Source organism: Peromyscus eremicus, chromosome 23 (genome assembly GCF_949786415.1).
Source record: "Peromyscus eremicus chromosome 23, PerEre_H2_v1, whole genome shotgun sequence".
Taxonomy (NCBI): Eukaryota; Metazoa; Chordata; class Mammalia; order Rodentia; family Cricetidae; genus Peromyscus; species Peromyscus eremicus.
This window is the reverse complement of record NC_081438.1, coordinates 40,730,772-40,751,349: the sequence shown is the minus strand read 5'-3', so window position 1 is coordinate 40,751,349 and position 20,578 is coordinate 40,730,772. Positions and strand designations below refer to the sequence as shown.

General features: G+C 39.7%; 1 protein-coding gene across 8 annotated transcripts in view; it reads right to left on the bottom strand.

The window, feature by feature from the left end:
- Pds5b (PDS5 cohesin associated factor B) overlaps positions 1 to 20,578 on the bottom strand; it is a 152,477-nt gene that overhangs the window by 77,425 nt on the left and 54,474 nt on the right. For all 8 annotated transcript variants that reach the window (XM_059249710.1, XM_059249711.1, XM_059249704.1 and 5 more), the window contains exons 2-7: positions 17,378 to 17,504; positions 12,900 to 13,103; positions 10,010 to 10,096; positions 9,806 to 9,903; positions 8,811 to 8,937; positions 2,088 to 2,168 (exon numbers count right to left, since the gene is read on the bottom strand). In XM_059249710.1, the coding sequence (XP_059105693.1) occupies positions 2,088 to 2,168; positions 8,811 to 8,937; positions 9,806 to 9,903; positions 10,010 to 10,096; positions 12,900 to 13,103; positions 17,378 to 17,485 (705 nt within the window). In that variant the 5' untranslated portion in view covers positions 17,486 to 17,504. The remainder of the gene's footprint in view (positions 1 to 2,087; positions 2,169 to 8,810; positions 8,938 to 9,805; positions 9,904 to 10,009; positions 10,097 to 12,899; positions 13,104 to 17,377; positions 17,505 to 20,578) is intronic.

Genomic DNA, 20,578 nt, shown 5'->3' with positions numbered 1-20,578 from the left:
CTGAGAAGCTAGACCTGACTATCCAGCACCCCTGGGTGCACTGGCATGCACCTATAGTCCAGTGCTAGGGAAGTGGAAATGGAAGAGTCCTGGTGGCTAACTGCCAGCCAGTCTAACACAACTGTCACTCTCCGGGTCCTTTGAGAAAGCCTGCCTTGAAGATAAGTAAATAAGTCATCTTTAAAAGCTGGAGAGCTATAGAAGATGACCTCCAACATCAATCTCTGCCTCTATGTGTGCACACACCATGCACACTAACATCCACACGGGTGGGCACATACACATGTATACAACACAATCTACATCTGTGCACATGTACAGATATGCACACACGCTCTCTAAATAAATAAATGGAATGGCCATTCAAGATAAAAAGAGAAAACAATGGACAAGGTTCCAGGAATAAGTATGTGACTGAAAATATGCTGGGGCAATGCACTAGTCTACTTACTGCCTTTGCCCACTCCCAAACTCTAAAGAGTACAACAAAACTACGGACATGGGGGAGAGGGGGTCACTTAGTTCTATAGGCGAGAACAGCAGGAGATTAATGTAAGCGTCAGAGGAGTGTTTCTTCATCCATTTATCTGGGATTGCTGAAAACATTCCCTTGGGCCTTTTTTCCTTCCTTATCTAACACTGCCTTTTCAAACACACCCTCAAGTTCAAAGACCAGTATAATCATCTTAAATCATGCGGTTCCAGTAAACATTGTTTTACTCACTTTTCTTTCTTTAATTGCTCAAATATTTATTTTCCTAAATCTTAGAAAAAGGCATCAAAATAAGGTAAGTGTTCTTCTGAAACACATCTGACTTGAGGCAGAGTTCACTCTGTGTGCTAGACTGGGTGTGGAAATCTTCATTCAGAACCACTTCAAACAAGCAAAGGCCAGAGATGACTAGAAAGCCTGAGTCTGGGTCTACATACCAGGAGTGCCATAGAGTCAATAATGACAAACTCAATTCAACCAATGAATGTCAAGCAAGACCCAAGTGTCAAGACTGCAGAAACCAAATTTGGAACCTGCTGACAACCCTGGAGGTCTTAAGGTAAGTCATAGCATTAATCTTCCAGATTTTGAAAGTTCACTTCAAAATAAATTTTGTTTCTAAACCAAAAATTTTGTTTGAAATCAAAAACAAAGGCAGGATTTACCAAGGCTGTCTTATGGTATGCTTTATCAGGACGTCACTTCATAGCATCTTCATAACCTGACCTTAAATTTTTACGTACTACAAAACAATTCTCTTCTAATAAACTCATAATAATGAAGTACATACAAACAAAAGACTGTCTCCCTCTGCTCAAGCAGACAGACTACATCCCTCTAGCTGCTGAGGGAGGTGAGAGCAGAAGGCAAGGGGGAAGAACTGTTACACAAGTCCAGCTACCATTAACAAGAGGCAGCACATCAGTGTGGCGTGGATGGTGCCCCCTACAGTGACACAACTCAAAGAGCTGTGGAGAGAAAATCAAACTCCTATGAACGACGGAGCTAAGAACGACTTCTTCTAAGATCAATACAAGATGGTCGATATAAGCGGCCAAAGCTGGGGCGATATTCAAAAGGGTTCAATTCACCACCAATCTCCCTCTTCCTCAGAAAAGGCACATTTACATAAACCTCCCTCAGGGCTAACAATGTGTAAGTAACTTCCACCAAACTGCTATGGCAGTCAAACTTGTCTAAAATTTCTACCTCCTGATAGTGGTTCCTATTATTAATTTAATTAATTTAATTAAAGATTAATTTAATCTCCAAAAAGATGTAAGCAACTTCCCTGAACAGCAGAAAGTGCCATATGTTTTATCTAACTACCTTTAACTCCATTGCTAACATTAGAAACTATATTTTGCTAACCCCGCCCCTCCAAAAAGCTATTATCTCTAGGAACTTCAAACAAGAGAGCTAGCATTCCCAAAAACATTAAGCAAAAGTAACCAAGAAAGAAGAGAAAGAAAATGAAACTGTCACTGGGAAAACAGCAACAGCAACTTAAGTAGTGTGGGCTACTTGCTGAGATTTGCTTCCAACAGTCTTTAAAATTTCACTTAATCCTTCTAAAACCAAGTGCGAAACTTACATTGGTAATATATGGTTCAATAGCTTGAGCAGTCCTCTTCAGCAAAGCCTTTGCCAAGTCATATGCTTGCTTGTTTAAGTTCTGGAAAACACAAACAGTATCTGAATTGTATACATACATATGTATATATACATCTACATAAATACACATATTTACAAAGCTAACTAGCTACGTTTGTCTGCAATGGTGGATTCTCGTATGTGCTGGGCTTACTGAACTCTCCCACTGAATTATAACCCCAGTCCTGTACCTCAACTATGAAAAGCAAAATATTATTTGTATTTTAAAAGCCTCTTGAATAAATGGAATGAGAGAGCTATCCATAAAAGAAAGAAAATAAACTCACTTTTCTTAGAACAGTCTGGTCTACTGGATCACAAATTCTCTTTTCCAAGCAAAAAGAACTATATTCTTTTCAGATTTTGTTCATAACAGATTAACCATACAGAAATGGTCAATGAATGTTTACTAGATAAAGGAAGTATTCAGTGATCCTAAATATCATCCCCAATTCAAGTGTGTTCAGGTGGATACAAATATAGACCACAACATCAAAAGACATCTTGGAGCTATGGCTCAGGGGTAACAACAGTTTCTGATCTTTCAGAAAAGAAAACCCAAGTTCCCAACACCCACGTCAGTCAGCTCAGAACTCTCTTAACTCCAGCACCAGGGACATGGGTGCCCTCTTCTGGGACACGGACGGACGGACGGACAGACAGACAGACAGACACAGACATAGACACACAAACACACACATGCTGTGAATGTGTTGCTCTGATTGGTTAATAAATAAAGTGCTGATTGGCCAGTAGCTAAGCAAGAAGTATAGGTGGGACAAGCAGAGAAGAGAATTCTGCGAACAGGAAGGCTGAGTGAGGAGATGCTGCCAGCTGCTGCCATGAGTACCAACATGTAAGATACTGGTAAGCCACGAGCCATGTGGCAAGGTATAGGTTTATAGAAATGGGTTAATTTAAGATATAAGAACAGCTGACTAGAAGCCTGAGCCATTAGGCCAAACAGTTTAAATAATGTAAGCGTCCGTGTGTTTATTTTATAAGTGGGCTATGGGACTGCCAGGGCTTGGCGGGACCCGGAGAGAAACTCTCCAGCTACACACACACACACACACACACACACACACACACACACACACACACACACACTTTTTAATGCAGCTTGAGCTTAATTTTAGAGTTAGATCTTTAGCTGTAATGTTTCTATACAGTTTGGAATAATGATTTTATTTTTCATATGGGTAGTCAACTACCTTAACACAACTATAGTCCAATATCTCCCATTGACTTACAACACACTCTAAGCTTCTAAAATAACTGTGCATTCCATTACCTCCAGATACCCTTTTGTCCATTACTGCCTAATTATAGAAGACATGGGGAAAAGTCTTAATAGCAAGTCCCCACTTTCTCTACTCTTCTTCAAAATTACTTGGCCACTGGCCCTTTTGTGTGAATTTTAGATCCTATTTGTTAAACCAGCTGCTCTATTTATTATGGATCCATATGCAGAAAACTGAAGTCACATACTGTCTTATACTCTACAAACAGCAAATCTCTCAACATATTCCGCCTTCTACTGTGTTTTGTCACCGACTACAATGGTTTGACACAAAAGTAGTGCATAAACTCTAAGGTCATGGGCTAAGCTGCTATGTATATCGTATCTCTGTTAAAGTTACAAATGAAAACTTGTTATACTAACTGATTTTTATCTTTTTTTCTGATTTTTCTGTATACTATGTTGTACTTCTCTGGACAATATCACTTACAAATAATTTTAGGGCTTTTTATCTTTCTAATCTTTTTACTTTTTGCCTAGTTTTATATACTAAGACCCCTAGTAGAATCCTGATTAGAAACAACATACCTGTTGTTATTCAAAATTGAAGCAGCATTTTTCACATTTCTGATTTCATAGAGTATTTCAGTATATTAAAGCTGCTTTTTATTTCAAACTGATTAAAAGCTTTTATGGTAAGTTACAATGATTTTTGTTCCTAGTCATAACTATTGGAAGTCTTTTCTTTGGCATGTTACTAATAATTATTCTATCATTACCATTTTGTAATGTTAGTCTGTCTTTGCGTATCTAAAACAAAGCCAATTTGGTCTTTATCAATATAACTTTCTGCCACTCTGGAAGCTGTTGACTACCCCTGCATCTGTTCCAGTGGGTTAGCCTGTGTCACTGACTCGCTCTCTCCTCACACACTGTGCTAAGTGGGCTGTGCGGTACCTCTCCCTCTCCTATGCTCTGGACTCTGGTGACTATATAGTAGACTATTTGCCCCATGACTAGTCAATGGATGTCTCTCCAAGGTCGGCTTAGGTTCTTTTATTGCTTAAACACTTTGCTGCTGCTGCTGCTGACTTACACTCTGAGTAGAGTTTTAAGAGTCAACTAATTTTTATTGCTTAGGGCACTGGGCAGATAATATTTTTCTGAGAATTAGTTTATTCTAATTTCAAATGTATTCACAGAGATTATTATTCATGTAACTGTCCTTTAATGGCCTTTATATTTCTTGCTCATTTTAACTGTATATTGATATCATAACCCTTTCTTTGATTCAATTTGCTGTTTGTCTACTTACTATATTTTTCAAAATATTAATGTGCATTTTCAAGCAATGTCACTGTTTCCTATTTCATTTCAACTCAACTGCTTTTCTGTTACTTGTATATTTTATTCTGATAGTTTTATGACTTCTTACACCAGACAGCTGTCATCATAACTTATCAAACTGATGATGCTTGACATTAAGCTTGTAGTATTGTGTTCCAAACACTCAGTATTTCTACAAACCCTTGGTCTGACTTATAATCACTAGGAAGCACCTTAAAATGACCCAATAAATAGTGACTGTTTCATTCTCTTCACAATTCATTAATTTTTGCTTTACCTACTTTACCGGATAAACCCTGTTTTTATCCAATAAAGACTACGTGTGGGCTCAAGATAAAGACCAGGGGTCTGGAGAGATGGCTCAGTGGTTAAAAGCACTGACTACTCTTTCAAAGGAGCCAGGTTCAGCTCCCAGCATCCACATGACAGCTCACAACTGTCTACGCCAGTCCCAGTGGACCAGACAACCATGACAAAACACCAATGGACACCAATTTAAAGTAAATAATTTTTGTTTAAAGATAAAAATCAACAGGTAGAGTGTGTCTGTCCAACAGGGGAGACTGCTTGGGTTAGACCTCCAGCACTCTATAACTGGGTATGGTGACACACACCTGTAATCCCAGAAGACCTCAAGAGGTTGAGACAGGAGGATCAAAACCTCAAGATTATAGTCAGTTACAAAATGAATCTGAAGTCAGTCTGGAATACATGAGCTCCTGTTTCAAAAGCCTACTCTGTATACTATTTTGTGTGGGTGTATGCACATACATGTTCTAGACAGGAGGGAGTGTATACACATATGTACGCACATGCATGACAGAGGCAGAAGATAGCCTGGGGTGTCACTCCTTAGACACCGATCATCTTTTTTCTTCTCCTCCTCTTCCTTTTTTTTTTTCCTTCAGTAGGCTAGGGTAGCTGATTCATCTGGCATCAACTCCCCAGCACTCAGATTACAACTCACAAGACTACACAGGGCTTTACTTGGGTTTGGGGGATCAAATTTAGGTCCACAATCAGATTATAAACGGAGCTACGTCCCTGTCACTAATATTAATATAAAGTAACCTGTCAAGTCTTTTTCAGAATTGTCCAAATCAGCCTTTTCCATGGCTATATTATAACTGTTTGTCTTCTTATCATCAACCAACTGGACTAATCTTCAGCTCAATGTGACAACCTATGTTATGTGGTAAACTCAGTAGTCTACATTACTGCCAACCTTCCTTCTCTTATTCCTTAAAAGTTTAAGAATACACTTCAGTCCACATTCAACTAGCCCAATGATTAGACTTCACTCCTAGTATGTTTTTCTCCTAATTTTATTTTTATATGCCCACCTACTGTGGACTTTTCTGGTTGTTGTTGTTTTTGTTGTTGTTGTTTTGTTTCTCGAGACAGGGTTTCTCTGTGTAGCTTTGGAGCCTGTCCTGGAACTCACTCTATAGACCAGGCTGGCCTCGAACTCAGAGCTCTACCTGTCTCTGCCTCCTGAGTGCTGGGATTAAAGGCATGTGTCACCAGCGCCCGGCTGACTATGGTTTCCACTCTTATTTTTACTCTATTTGTCTAGAAAGTGTGTGGTGCGCACACACAGGCCACAGCAAGCACAGGATGGCCAAAGGACAACTTTCAGCGAGGATTCTCTCCTGGGGACCCCAGGGGTCACACTCCAGGTCACCAAGCTTTGATCACTGACCATTTCAATGACCTTAACTCTCTGTAGATGCCTTGAATTAACTGAAATATACTCCATCTTTAGTCTGTTTAGATTCGTTTGCACCTCTGTTTGCGTTACTTCAACTGAGTGTGTTATTCAGTACCACAGCATTCACTAAGCTATAAAGAACTACAATTATATAAATGGCTGACAACAGGAATTACCCCTAAATTGTTCCATCTACGTTAAGCAGGCTAAGCCAAGGATTAAACTGTAAGGAGCTAACAAGACGAGCTCAGCTGCTCTCACAGAGAAGAGGTCAGATCCCAGCATTCTTGTTTCTACACAGGTCTATGCAGTGGGCCAAGGAACACACAGGACTCAGAAGTATCCATTTGTGTACGCTGTTATTTCAGTGGCTCTATGAAGTACACTCAGGATCTCACACATGCGAGGCAACCTAGCTACCCCCGAACTACACCCTCCATAAACAGTGCCTATTTATTTCCCCTGACAAACGGACTTTTTCATGACAATAGTCTGGAGAGACAGAGGTCTAGGCTTCCCTGGTAGTCACCTGCCGAGTGCAGACAACAAGCTGGTACTTAACCTGTGTCTGGAAAAGCCCTTTCTCCCAGGTACTGGCATGGATGTGGGTTCCTGAGGGCTAACTAAGAATCTGGGGAGCCTGCTTCATCAACTCTTGAAAGCCTTCCTAAGATGCCCTACGGTAGAGTTCTTGACACTGGGCCTCCTCCCTCATTAGAGAGTGAAGAGCTTGAGACAACAGACCAAGCTCCTGGTGGGTTGCCTCAAACAAACAGGTTGGGCCCCTACCCTTTAGGCAAAGGAGGTACCAGGAGCCTCAGGAAGGGGTGCAATGTGCCTGGAGGCGTGTACAATATGCTTCACTGGAGTCTACTCTCTACTTCCTGCCTCCCTTCTCACGGTTGTTATTTATCAGTGACAGGTATATAGCTGAACTGACAGAATTAGCAAGAGGCAAACCAAACACCTGCATAGCAACAGAATAGATGGAGGCAATCAGAGCCCACATCAACACCTCCGTTTTTTCATTTAATAAATACAGCATCTGAATTTTTGAGGTCTAATGTTAATTTACTGTTGAGCCTGCTTACTCTTAACTTAGCATTAATAGATTTCCAATGTTTTAAATTTTTAGATTAAGAGTTCATTTCTGCCAGTGGCGGTGGCGGCACACGCCTTTAATCCCAGCACTTGGGAGGCAGAACCAGGCGGATCTCTGTGAGTTCCAGGCCAGCCTGGTCTACAAAGCAAGTTCCAGGACAGCCAGGACTGCTACACAGAGAAACACTGTCTCAAACCACCTGCCCCCCCCAAAAAAAAATCCAAAAATGGGGTTAATTTCCAATGAAGGATTATTTGTGCCAATGTTATGTAACTGTACACTAAGACAATATAATGCTACAGCGTCCTTAAATTTAAATAGAGAAAAATTAAATAAATGTTTGTTTATATTGGTAATTCCTAGGTTCCTCTTTTGAAATCCAACCCCTTCTCAATCATCCAACTGCCGTTCCAACTACTTACCGGAGTCAGAGACTTCCCAAAGTCAAAGCACACATACACACACAGGTGAAATGCACACTCCTCTTGGTTGACAACACTCAGGTGAAAACCAGTGGTCTCTAACCTCTGTCTCTACATCCGTCCAGTCTTTCAACTAATCCCAGCTAGTTCCCTGTGCCAGTACATGGTCCTATAACAGTATTTAAGCAGCTAGGACTCACTGCTGTATAAAGTGGTGGTTTGGGCAGGAGAAAAGTAAGGCTAGGACCTCTCTAAGGTGTGCTGAGGGGAAGGTTTTTATTGTAGGTAGGAAGGAAAGCACAGGCAGAGGCATCTGGAAGAGTCCAGAGCAGAGAGACAAAGTAGTAGACTGAACATAGTCGGCAGCCTGGACCAGGCCAAGAGAGGAGGGAAGAGGAGCAAGAGAGGAGATACAGAGAGAGTCAAGAAAGCACACGGCCAAAACGGTGGGATTACATAGGAGTGGGAAGGCCATGAGCCGAGCATGTTCAGGGTGGGGGCAGGGTGAGAAGAGTCAGAACGTCAGTCAGCATGTGCTTTGGTATGCTAGTAGGCACCACAGACTGCCATGGGTCCCAAACTACTTTGGACCTGACACTGTAAAATGCACCCTACACAAAACTCATTGACCACAAATATTTTTATCGTATGAGTTAAATCCATTAATTATTCACTTAATTGGTGACTAAGAAATGCAATGAGTTTGTTATACCTTAAACAGTAAGTATTTTAATATCAAGAGTCTACAAAACTAAGATTAAAGCAGGATAAATTCTATTTACAACATAAGCATAAATTTTGAATATTCACGTAACAGAGTTTAGACACATTTCACATACCTTATGGGCAGGTACCAGATTTACTAAAACTGTATCTAAGAGCTCCTGAGATACTGTATCACCTTCACAAATGATAGAGCTCATGAGGTCCACCATATGCATATGAACTTTCTGATTGTGGCCATTGCTGAAATCCAAAACAGTTATTTTATTTCAAATGTATCTGAGATAGATATGATATGATACTAGTAAACATTATACTTTATAAAAAGGGTGAGATAAAACTATATTACTGTCAAGCTTCTTTCTCTCTGCTCTTACGGTAATAAAAATTAATTTTTAAACTAAGCCTGGTGGTGGTGGCACACGCCTTTAATTTGAGCACTCGGGAGGCTGAGGCAAGCAGATTTCTGAGTTCAAGCCAGCCTGGTCTACAGAGTGAGTTCCAGGACAGCTGGGTCTACACGGAGAAACCCTGTCTCAAAAAACCAAAAAAAACACCAAGGGGGAAAAAACTACACTAAATTATTTGCCCATAATTTTAGCATCTCACAACCAAAGTAGTTAAACGAAATGCAATCTCAGTTTCATCTTAAATTTGGACAAAGTATTTTGAAATGCTATTAAGTTTTATAGATACACAAAAATTTCAAACAATCACATATATTAAAAAGTCAATATGAACTGGAAGAGGTGGTACACAGCTTTAATCCTGGCATTTGGGAGGCAGAAGCAAGCTGATCTCTGTCAGTTCGAGGCCATCCTAGTCTACATACAGTTAATTCCAAGACAGCCAGGGCTACACAGACTATGTCAACAACAACAACAAAAGTCAATATAGTATGTAAACAAGTAATAATACCAAAAAATTAGTCTAATTTGCTCTTCTAACCAATAAATACATAACAATAAGTTCTATCCATTTAGAACTATATAGAGAATAAATGTAAGTTAATTTATAATCTTAAGCCACTATCACAACAGTTTATGTGGATCCATTGTAAACTGAAAATGTTTACAATTAAGAAGTGTTACTTATTTGAAAATGAACTTACTTTATAACTGAGAATAATGTTCTGTATAGTTGAGTAAAGATTTCATTGCTATCTTCTAACTCAAAGCATATGTTGTATGACTTAACCCATGCAATGTTCTAAAAGAAAGAAGTAAAAGGGAAAAGGCAAATATTTTAGTTGCTAAAGTATACAAGAACAAACACTAAATTTAAGTATCATCTCAAGTTATAATATATTGCTTACCTCAAGTAAATAAAAATACCTATTGAACTGGGGGCTCTTTGTATCTTCCAGTCCCTTTAATTGCCTCGTTATGAACATAAATATATCCTTTAAAGAAACAGAGCTGTGCTTAGATGATGGACACAGAATGGACACACATGTTACACTAGCAGGACTAACCACGGCTACTCACCAGCTTTGTAAGCACAGAGGGATAAAGTGTAGTAAAGAACAAAAAGATTACAGTACAGCTTTACATAAAGATCCTGATACATGAAAACTATGGTACACTTATTATCCTTCATAGGAAATCATTACATATATCACATAATGTTAATATACAAAAAGAAAATGTTCAGCAAATTAAACAAATAGGCTCAAAATGTGAGTCAAATAAAATCCATGCTACTATTAGAATAAAGGTATTGCAATAACTGAGAGCTAAGGACTCCCTTCAAAAAGCACTATACATGAAAACAACACAATTATGTAGCAAGAAACAATTTAGGAAACATAAAATCCCCAAATTCCCAAATAACAACACAATACATCACTATAGAAGCTTAGAAGCTTAGACATTTGAGAAGGAGAAATTGAAGTCAGTTTGTCTAGCTTCTTAATCATCATTACATTGGAGTCAATTGCTTCCCCAAATCATTTCTCAATCTCTCCTTATCCTTATTTTAGCCTTTTTTTTTTTTTAAATATTTCCCTTTGTACCTACCTGGGTCTTTAAAGACAGACAAAAAATTCACTTTCAGTTAAATTTTCCTGAGTTTCAGTTTTTGAAAACTGCGAAAAGACTTAAAAAACTAATAGTAAAAACTAATTCCTCAAAGGAATTTTGTTACCAATCAATAAGAAAGACATTCCTCTATAAGTAAAATAATATACATTTGAAAAGGCAAAATTATATGCAAATGACTTGAGCACTATAAAAAGTACATCTTTGAAAACTGGCTGCTTTGAGAGAAGTAATGTATAAAACAATCTTCGTTAATGAGCTTTTCAGACAATCTCCCTCTATTGTCTGAAAGAGAGTACTTGGCATACTAGATCTCTCAGAAGTTGGAAACAACTGTCACTTCACTCCTAACTCATAACAAGCCAAATGTCCAATCAGGGTTGTTCACGACAGTAACAACCTGAGACTGAAAGGGAAATTTTTCTATTCTGTAATATTAACCAACGTGGCACTAATATAGACAAAAATATGGCCTTGGAGCTAGTAATAATTAAAAACTACCCCACAAATATTTAGAAAGCATCCTTAAAAACACAGTGATTCTTCAGTTCTATCCCCAAGACAGAAAAAGGGAGTATGTAAAATGAGACCAAAAGATTGATTCTAGAGACAGAGAAGCAGAACGACTTTTTTAGTGTTTCAGATAGTCCACACAGGCCTTTATTTATCTCCTCTACTGGATAGTCCTCTCCTAACTGTCCTGATACAGAGAACAGATCTGTACCTGTTCTTTCGGGGTTCCTTTTCACCACTCCTAAGCCTGAAGCTAGGTCACTTCTCAGTTGTTTACACCAACTGAGAGGTCCACAAGAGAGGTAAATAAGTTGCACAGTGGTGCTCTTTATAGTTCTTGTTGAGAGAACGTCAACAAAACACATGGTAAGGAAGAGCCTTGGCTTCCACCACACAAAATATCATTCTCTAACCCATTCAAGTATCATGCAATCCAGGGGAAAAGTAACTACACAACCAGTTCACATGACCTACTACTCTAAGTCTGACACTTGATCCGAATTTACTGACCAATAATACTGTCCTCTACTTCCCTCGTGTTGATATTCCTTGTAATACTACCATCCCAAACCAGACTGGGGATGCTGCCCAGTTGGCAGAGGTGGTCAAGGGTCAGGAAGAAATTACAGAAGCCCGAGGTCCATGTCTGATTTGAGTGTTATTGCTTTCCCTTAACCCTGCACTCAGTTCATGAAAAATAACTAACAATACCATTTCTTAAGTGAAGCAAACTCTCTGCTACTTTTTCTTACAATGGATAAATAATCATACTAAGGAAAGTAATTTTCTGACCAATAGTTCCAAAATCATTTACATGACTTGTCACACAGTCACTTGGTATCTTTTGAACAGCTTTCATTCAGGTTTCTAGTAGTGCTATCTTTGAAATAATGAACATGGTTTTTATTATAAATTTTCAAAAGGAAAAGGAGTGTCCCAAAATCATAATGGAAAAACACAGCATCATGGTTTTATAATATGAAAACTACAGCATTCACTATATAAGCCAAAGTTCCCAGAAAAAAAAAGCCTTGGTGATGCTGGACATTTTACAAAGTGACTGACGTAACAAAAGTCCCGTGGCGATGACATGGCTGCATGCTGCAGGTCTACAGACAAACCATCTTGGGTTCTCTTTAGCCCTCCTCATAACCCTTCATGTCCAGACCTCTGTGTCTGACCTAACAACCTTGTGCCTCTGGAATATGTAAATGGACTATATGCTTCCACCAAGCCAAAGGCTCTATGACATAGGCCTGTAGCAGAGATGTCTCCATACTGCTGTAATCCATCTACCTGGTGTTTCCACCAATGTATTTAAAAGAGGCCTTGATTCATGACTTCTATTGTTCTGTTACTATAGACACCTCATGAAACTGTTACCACCTGGAGAATGTGGTATTTTGGATAACCTAAACCCATGTTCTTGGGCCAAAGTCATTCATATTTGGCTCCAGAATAACACTGTCTTAATCTGCTTACTCTGGAAGTGAGAAATTGTATTTCAAAAGTTAAGTGTCACAGGAAACAGAATTTTAATAATAAAGATTGATCCAGCCAATAGAGCAGAATTCAAAGGAATTACTTAACTATTTCATTCAATTTAATGCAAAGAAAAGTGTCAATGTGGCAGTGCTTCCCATCAGTACTTGCCTTTAGTTTATCAGGAGATGTGTAAGGAGCCTCAGGAGCATAAATCCTGAAAATATCAGCAAGGCAGCAAGCTACCAGTAAACGAACATCTTTATCAGGGTGTTTGAGGAAAAAGTCAGAAGCAAGATGTAAAGCTAGGTTCAGGTAAAGTTCCTTTTCCTCTTCAGAGTCCTGATCCATGTCCATGAACGTTTTTACAACCATCTATACACAAACAAAGATCATCAAATAGTCAGATGTTTCCTGTAAACAGTCACGTCAGATGAAAGAGACAGTACTTAGGAAAGTTCACTCAAATACACTTTCATCAGAACAGTATAGAGTGAGATCCTTCTACAAGGGGAGGGTGAACAATCCTGAAAATATAACTCAAGTATAACTAAAGTATTTTTAACCAAGCACAGTAGCACATGCCTGTCATCCCAAGTCTCAGAAGGATAAGGCAGGAGGAGAATGATTTCAAGTTTAGTTTGGGCTACAAAGCAAAACTCAAAAAGAATACATATATATAAGTGTATATGTATACACACTTAACTTTAGCAGTGGGTCTCAACCTTCCTAACGCTTCGACCCTTTAATACAGTTCCTATGTTGTGGTGACCCCAACCATAAAATCATTTCATTGCTACTTCACAACTGTAATTTTGCTACTGTTATGAACTGTAATGTAAATATTTGTGTTTTCCAAGGGTTTTAGGCGACCCCTGTGAAAGGTTCATGTGACCCACAAAGGGAGGCGACCCCTGTGAAAGGTTCATGTGACCCACAAAGGGGTCACAACCCACGAGCTGAGAACCACTGGTTTAAAGCAAGTATTTGTCATTTGTCCATATCTTTAAATTTCAAATTCCCCCTATGCTGTGGCCATTATTCAGGGTCTACATCTGTGGAGATTTGTTGCCTCACTTGTACAAGTATAGTAAGAGTTCTATAGTGCTTAAAAATCACATCCCTTTCTCCTTTTTTCTAATAGTCCTAATCCTAAGAAAACCCTAGTATGAACATTTCAGTTTCCATGTGTTACGGTTAATCTTCACTATCAACCTGACTGGATTTGGATCACATGGAAACATACCTCTAGCAGTGTCTATGAGACTGTTTCCTACAGACATAAGACCCACTACTGAGTGTGGGTGGCCTGGGCTCCTGACTAAATGAAAAGGAAAAACAGTATAGAGCTATATTCATCTCCATGCTTCCTAACTGTGGATGCAATGTGACCAACTGCCTCACACTCCTGTTTCCAGGCCTTCCCTTGCTATAATGGACTGTACCCTCAAGCTGAGCCCCAAATAAACTCTCTTTTCCTAAAATTGCTTTTGCCGAGTATTTTGCCATAGCAACAATATCATTTTAGCCACTAACCCACTCAAGCTGTGACTTTTCTATTTCAGCCTCTCCACAAGACTATGAAAGCAGAGTCAAGAAGGAATGTCTGGGGCTTAAGGCTGGCTCAACAATCCCAGCATGTGCTGCTCCTCCCGAGCTCCCACGTGAGGTAGCTCACAATCACCTGCAACTCCAGAGCCTGAGGATCCAACGCCCTCTTCTGGCCTCTGTGGGCACTGCATTCTCATGTGTGCTCATACTCAGCTTAGAGACACACATAATTAAAAAATTAAAACAACAACAACACTTGTTTTAAAGGATTTCAAAGATGTATTCGTAAGCAAAAATGCATCCTTCAGTTACCATGAAGTGATTCAGTACAGCATAGGTAAAAAAAATATTTCTGGGCCACAGTAAAAGAAAATACAATATGGACATCATTGGTTCAATGAGATAACCCACATATATGTTACACAGAAACAAGTTGCAAGAAACAGATCTGTCTTCATAATTATTTTTATAAAAGAGGGATTGAAACCAAATTAAATGAGAATTTATAGAGCTTAAATTCTATAACATTTTCTGTAACTTTAGTATTAGTAGAAATGATTATCTAAAGCTGTCCTATCCTTACTTCAAATAAAACTCAACAAAATGTATTCTTTCTTCAAATGAGAATCAAGAAAATTGTAGAACCTGAAAGAATACATTCCGCTCTCACTCCGACAAAAAGGTAGCCACACAGCATCCACTAGGTGGTGCTACACATACTAAACGCTGAACAGGGCCACTGAGCATCATAGCCTGTGGTTTCCACTTGCTGGAGTCCTGGAGTTCTGCAGTAAAAAATGCTTTATTTACACTGAACACATGGAGCAGCCGTGGGGACAATGCTGTTAGCAACCCTCTGCTTTGCCATGCCCAATGCCAAATCCAACAGAACAACATGGACAAACTGTACTATTCTCAAAATGTAAGCTCTCAACACCTTTGTGCCTATAAAAAGACACAGGAGGGGATAAAGAGTTAGGTGCATAGAACTAATTATTTTTCCTAACAATCTCTTGAAACAAGAATGGGAAATGAAGTGTATTTTAATAAAATGGTATAGGAAAACCCAGAAATTATATAAGAACGACAACCTATATGTTAACAAATTATAATTCATAAAGCTTATATAGGTATTTATAAATAGCAAAAAGTATTATCATCCAAAATTAAATCTATTTTTTATTTCTCTGAGGAGGAGGAGGAGGAGGAGGAGGAGGAGGAGGAGGAGGAGGATGCTAAAAATCACAAAGGCAGGTGTAAATACAGAAAACGATGAAAATGTGCATTAGCCAGCTTGCTGATAAGTAGCTGACAGTAAAAGCACACTACATAACACTGAACGTGAAGACAATGAAACAATCGAATTTGCTCTGAGCCCAGATAACAGCAATTTTTCACTATTGTGTACTCAAATAGTGTTGTAAATTCCATTAACAACTATCACTAATCCCAGCATTCAAGAGGCTTAGGCAGGATTATAAATTCAAGGCCAGCTTGGGCTACATATGGAGTTCCAGGCCAGCCTGAGCTACACAGCAAGAATGGCCTCAAGAGGGGCAGGGGGGGCCCTAAATTATAACTCAGATGAGACCTCTAAATTTTAGATATATCTGAGAAAATAGTATGCATAAAAGTTACTAAGTGTTAATCAGCTTGTATGTGTATGCTGTCTTCATAGCACTTTTTCCACAAGCATGACAGAGAAGTAAATATCATTTCTAGGATAAACCTGAGAAAATAAATGTATTGGTTTCACAAAACTTCAACAGGTCAAGAAAAGATAAATACATAGAAGAGTAAACACTTCATACATAAAAGAGTTGAGCTTGGCTCTACCAAATGAGACAGACACAAGTTCCTATTAGACTGAGCTTGTCAGGAGGTGGATGGGTATCTTATCTGCGATAAAGTACCTTTTCTTTCAGTACTATACTTCTGACAGCTGAATTCTAATAGATGAAGGAAAAGTAAACAATATCCAGACCTCTTTATGGTAGTATTAGCATCACTTACATGTGCATACACCACACAGCAACTGAACATATCACTATTTTGTAAGGTTTTCTGGACCTTCAGTGATGAAGAAAAGTTTTCCAAAACTGACAATCAGAATACAGATCAGTAAACATTACAGAATGTACATGTTGAAATACTACATATGACCCACTAATAAGTATAATTTTATATTTTGCATCAGTTCAAAGAAATGAGTGTTATATAAGACAAATGTCTAGATAATACACACAGAAGGAAAAAAGTGCTCAAGTTAAAAGTGATCTTGAGGGGTTGGGGATTTAGCTCAGCGGTAGAGCGCTTGCCTAGCAAGCGCAAGGCCCTGGGTTCAGTCCTCAGCTAAAAAAAAAAAAAAAAAAAAAAAAAGAGAGAGAAGAGAGAGAGAGAGAGAGAGAGAGAGAGAGAGAGAGAGAGAGAGAGAGAGGAGAGAGAGGGAGGGAGGGAGGGAGGGAGGGAGGGAGGGAGGGAGGGAGGGAGGGAGGAAGGAAGGAAGGAAGGAAGGAAGAAAAGTGATCTTGAGCAACTGGTCAACCAGGTTCACATGCACCTTGTCTGTTAATGTTACTTTAAACATGATAACAGTCTCAGGGACTGTTAATGCCCTAAATAAAAAGGTGAAGCATTATTCAAACATAATCTAAGAGGCCCTGGTCAAGGAAAATGCCTCACGCAAGGGTAAGCATCCATTGTGGTTTGTTACTGTGTGCCAGAAACAGAAAAAACCGCTATCAGTCAAGCTCTGACTACTCTAAAACTAAGCTACCAGGAGGTGACCTACAGCCGAGGACTCCTAGAAATACCTAAAATTCCTTTTCCCATACTTGAAGAGTTGTGGGGGCAGGTGACTTCAGTGAGCATCAAGTGGACAGGATGAAAATATCATGGGACACGTATGTGCCAATCACTCTCCCGGTAGCAGTAGGGTCCCACTGTTCCTTATCTGCCCTACTCCTACAAACTCACTCTCTGCCACTGGCTGCCTTTAATTTTTTTACCCTAGCAAAGCAAGTTGCATGGCCCTGCAGGACGACCCCCAGGAAAGCCCCCCACTGCCCAGCTGTCGGAGCCACACACTGTTCACATACCTTTAAGCGCCTCACCATCTCCTCTTTAGAGATTTTATCGGAGATCTCCTTGACACCAGGAGGGTAAGTAATCTTCCCATCGTTGGTCCTTGTCTTTGAATGAGCCATGATGGAAATGTCTGTACCCCTAAAGCAAGAAAATTATTAGGTACAAGTAAAAACAGACATGTACTATAATAAATATAAAAGATAAGTTGTTCCTCCACAATTTGTAATTGCCTCCTAATTTAGTCATTGTATGAAAACTACTTTACTGAACATTTCCCAAAATTACTGAAGAAAACAAATTTATTTCCATTTGTAGCAAGCTATATAATAGAAAAAAATAACCAAAATAAATGTTTAAAGTGTGGGACAGAAATGAGGGTGACTATGATCAAACTAAGTTGTATGAAATTCTCCAAGAATACAAATATATTATTTAATTAAAAAAATAAAGTATCATAAATGATTCAGATAAAAAAAAAATCTAGGAAAAGCAAGAACCCAGAGAATTGAACACTACAGCTTCTATCTCTCTGGTCTCTGAAGTTCTCTGCCAACACCGAGAAAACCAGGATTTGGCTCCAGTGTCCACATGCGACAAAAGGGACACAATATCTACACCCGTCAAGAGACTCTCCTGAAATTAATATGGACTTCTCCCCAGCCCCTCACCCCGCCTGAGGAAGAGAATCACTTACAACAGCAAGAGAGGAGACCAGAGACCAATCTGGTCCCCCAGAAACCAGAGAAGGCAACAGAGTGAAGCAGTAACGGACACAGGGCGGGAGCCGCTGGCTTTGGTCATGACCCTGCACACCGTCCTGAGACCCTCAGAACACAAGCCCATCCACAGCAGCCAAGTGGTAGGAATCCCAAGAACCCAAACATAAGCAAATTCAAGTTCTGTCTGCGAGAAAGCATCTTCATCCTAGGCACAGAAGAAACTCAAGCACAGTGTTTCTAAGAGAGCATGAATTAAAAAATAGGCAAGCACCTGAGGAGACAGGGTATCCTTCTTATAACAACAACAACAACTAAAAACAAAGTATCAAACAAAACCAGAATCCTTCAGCTTTTTTTTTTTTTTTTTTTTTTTTTTTTGGTTTTGTGAGACAGGGTTTCTCTGTGTAGCTTTACGCCTTTCCAGGAACTCACTTTGTAGACCAGGCTGGCCTCAAACTCACAGAGATCCGCCTGCCTCTGCCTCCCAGTGTTGGGATTAAAGGCGTGCACCACCACCACCCGGCTCCTTCAGCTATTATTACATTTATGGAAATCATAAAATAACTAGACTTACAAACTTAAATAAAAGACAATTTTGAAAATCTGTAAGGAATAATTATAAAAACAAAAGCTCGAGCATGCAAACAGAGCAGCAAATAAACAAAAGGTCAACAGACAAGTTCATTTGCAGATAGTAAAAATATCAGAATTAAGAAATTATCTCTGTGAGTTTTGACTGATGGAGGCAGATTCAGAGACCCACAGCCCAGAGCTCGGGGAGTCCTGCTGAGGAGGGAAGAAGGATCATAGGAGCCAGGAGGGTCGGGCCATCACAGGAAAACCCACAGAAACAGCTAGTCTGGCTCACGGGAACTCAGAGTCTGAAGCAATGAGCAGGGAGCTGCATGGGACCAACCTAGGCCCTCTGCACATATGACAGTGTGTACCTTGGTCTATCTGTGGGACTCCTGGCAATAGGAGCAGGGGATGGGAGAGCTGGGTAGAGGGAAGCTAAGAGATTTTGAATTAATTTCCCTCCGCTTTTGGAGTATTCTTATCATCACCATATCTCGACTTTTCCACTGTCTTTCTTGGTTCAGAGATGCTTTCCTTGGCGGCTATCCCTAGTAATTTGGCTGGCTCTTAGGAACCTATTCCTCATTCTGGATTGCCTTGTCCAGCCTGCACACAGGAGAATCTCGGTGCTTGATCTTCCAGCACTTGTGATATATAAATGCCTTATTGATACCCATGGGAGGCCTGCCCCTTTTTGAGTGAATGTGGAACAGGAGTGGATGGGGTGGGGTGGAGAGGACCGGATGAACGGAAGGAGAGAAGAAAGGGAAGGGGAGGCTGCAGTCGGGCTGTAAAATAAATAAATTAAATTGAAAAATACAACAGAGTGACCAAAGAAACAAACATGTTGGAAAGCACAGAAGCAACAGGTAAGTGCAGGCGAATTTAAGATTCGGCAGTATTTATCTTCTCTAAGAGTGCAAACTAAACCTCAATCATACTCCAGACAAATGACCAAATGAAATGACAGTGGCAGTCATGCGGGCAGGGTGTGAAGAAGCTCATCTGTTAGACATTACTGTTGTATAGCCGCAGTAAAATAATTCTGGCACTTTCTTATTAAAATGAAAAAACAAGTATTTAACCAGAGCCAGTAAACACATTATTAGACATTCTCTAAGAAAAATGAAAACTTACATTTATAGAAAATATCCCCAAACTGAAGGCATTCCAAATGTGGTGGGTTTTTTTTTTTTTTTTTGGGGGGGGGAGGTTCAAGACAAGGTTTTCTGTGTAGTTTTGGTGCCTGTCCTGGAACTCACTCTGCAGACCAGGCTGGCTCTGCCTCCCAAGTGAGCCACCACCGCCCGGCTCCAAATGTTTTTTGCTCAGTGAAAACTGATATTAAAGAATGCTGATACATGCAGTAATTTAACAGTCCCTGTGCAGTCAGGCTCAAAGGGTTATATATGGTATGGTTTGTTTAACAGTCTTGAAATGATAAAAACCTAGAAACAGAAAGCAGGTGAGCAGCTTCCAGGAAACCAAGTGGAGGAAACAGGCAACTGCGTCTACTGAAGCTCTGCAGCAGTGGTTCTCAACCTGGGAGCTGGGACCTCTCGGGGGTCGTCAAGACCATCAGAAAACACAGGTATTTACATTACAATTCCTAACAGCAGCAACATTACAGCTAAGAAGTAGCAACAAAAATCATTTTTTGGTTGAGGGTCACTACAACATGAGCAACTGTATTAAGAGGTCCCAACATTAGGAAAGTTGAAAGCCAATGCTCTAAAGGATTCAGGCACACAGATACTGCAAAGAATGTTGAGCAAAAACTTAGAAATAAGGGAACCAGAGACATGGTTCAGGCGTTAATAGCACTAGTTGCTCTTCTAGGACTCAAGTTCAACTCCTAGCACCCACGTAACAGCTCACAATTGGTTTTAATTCTAGTTCCAAGGAATTTGATGTCCT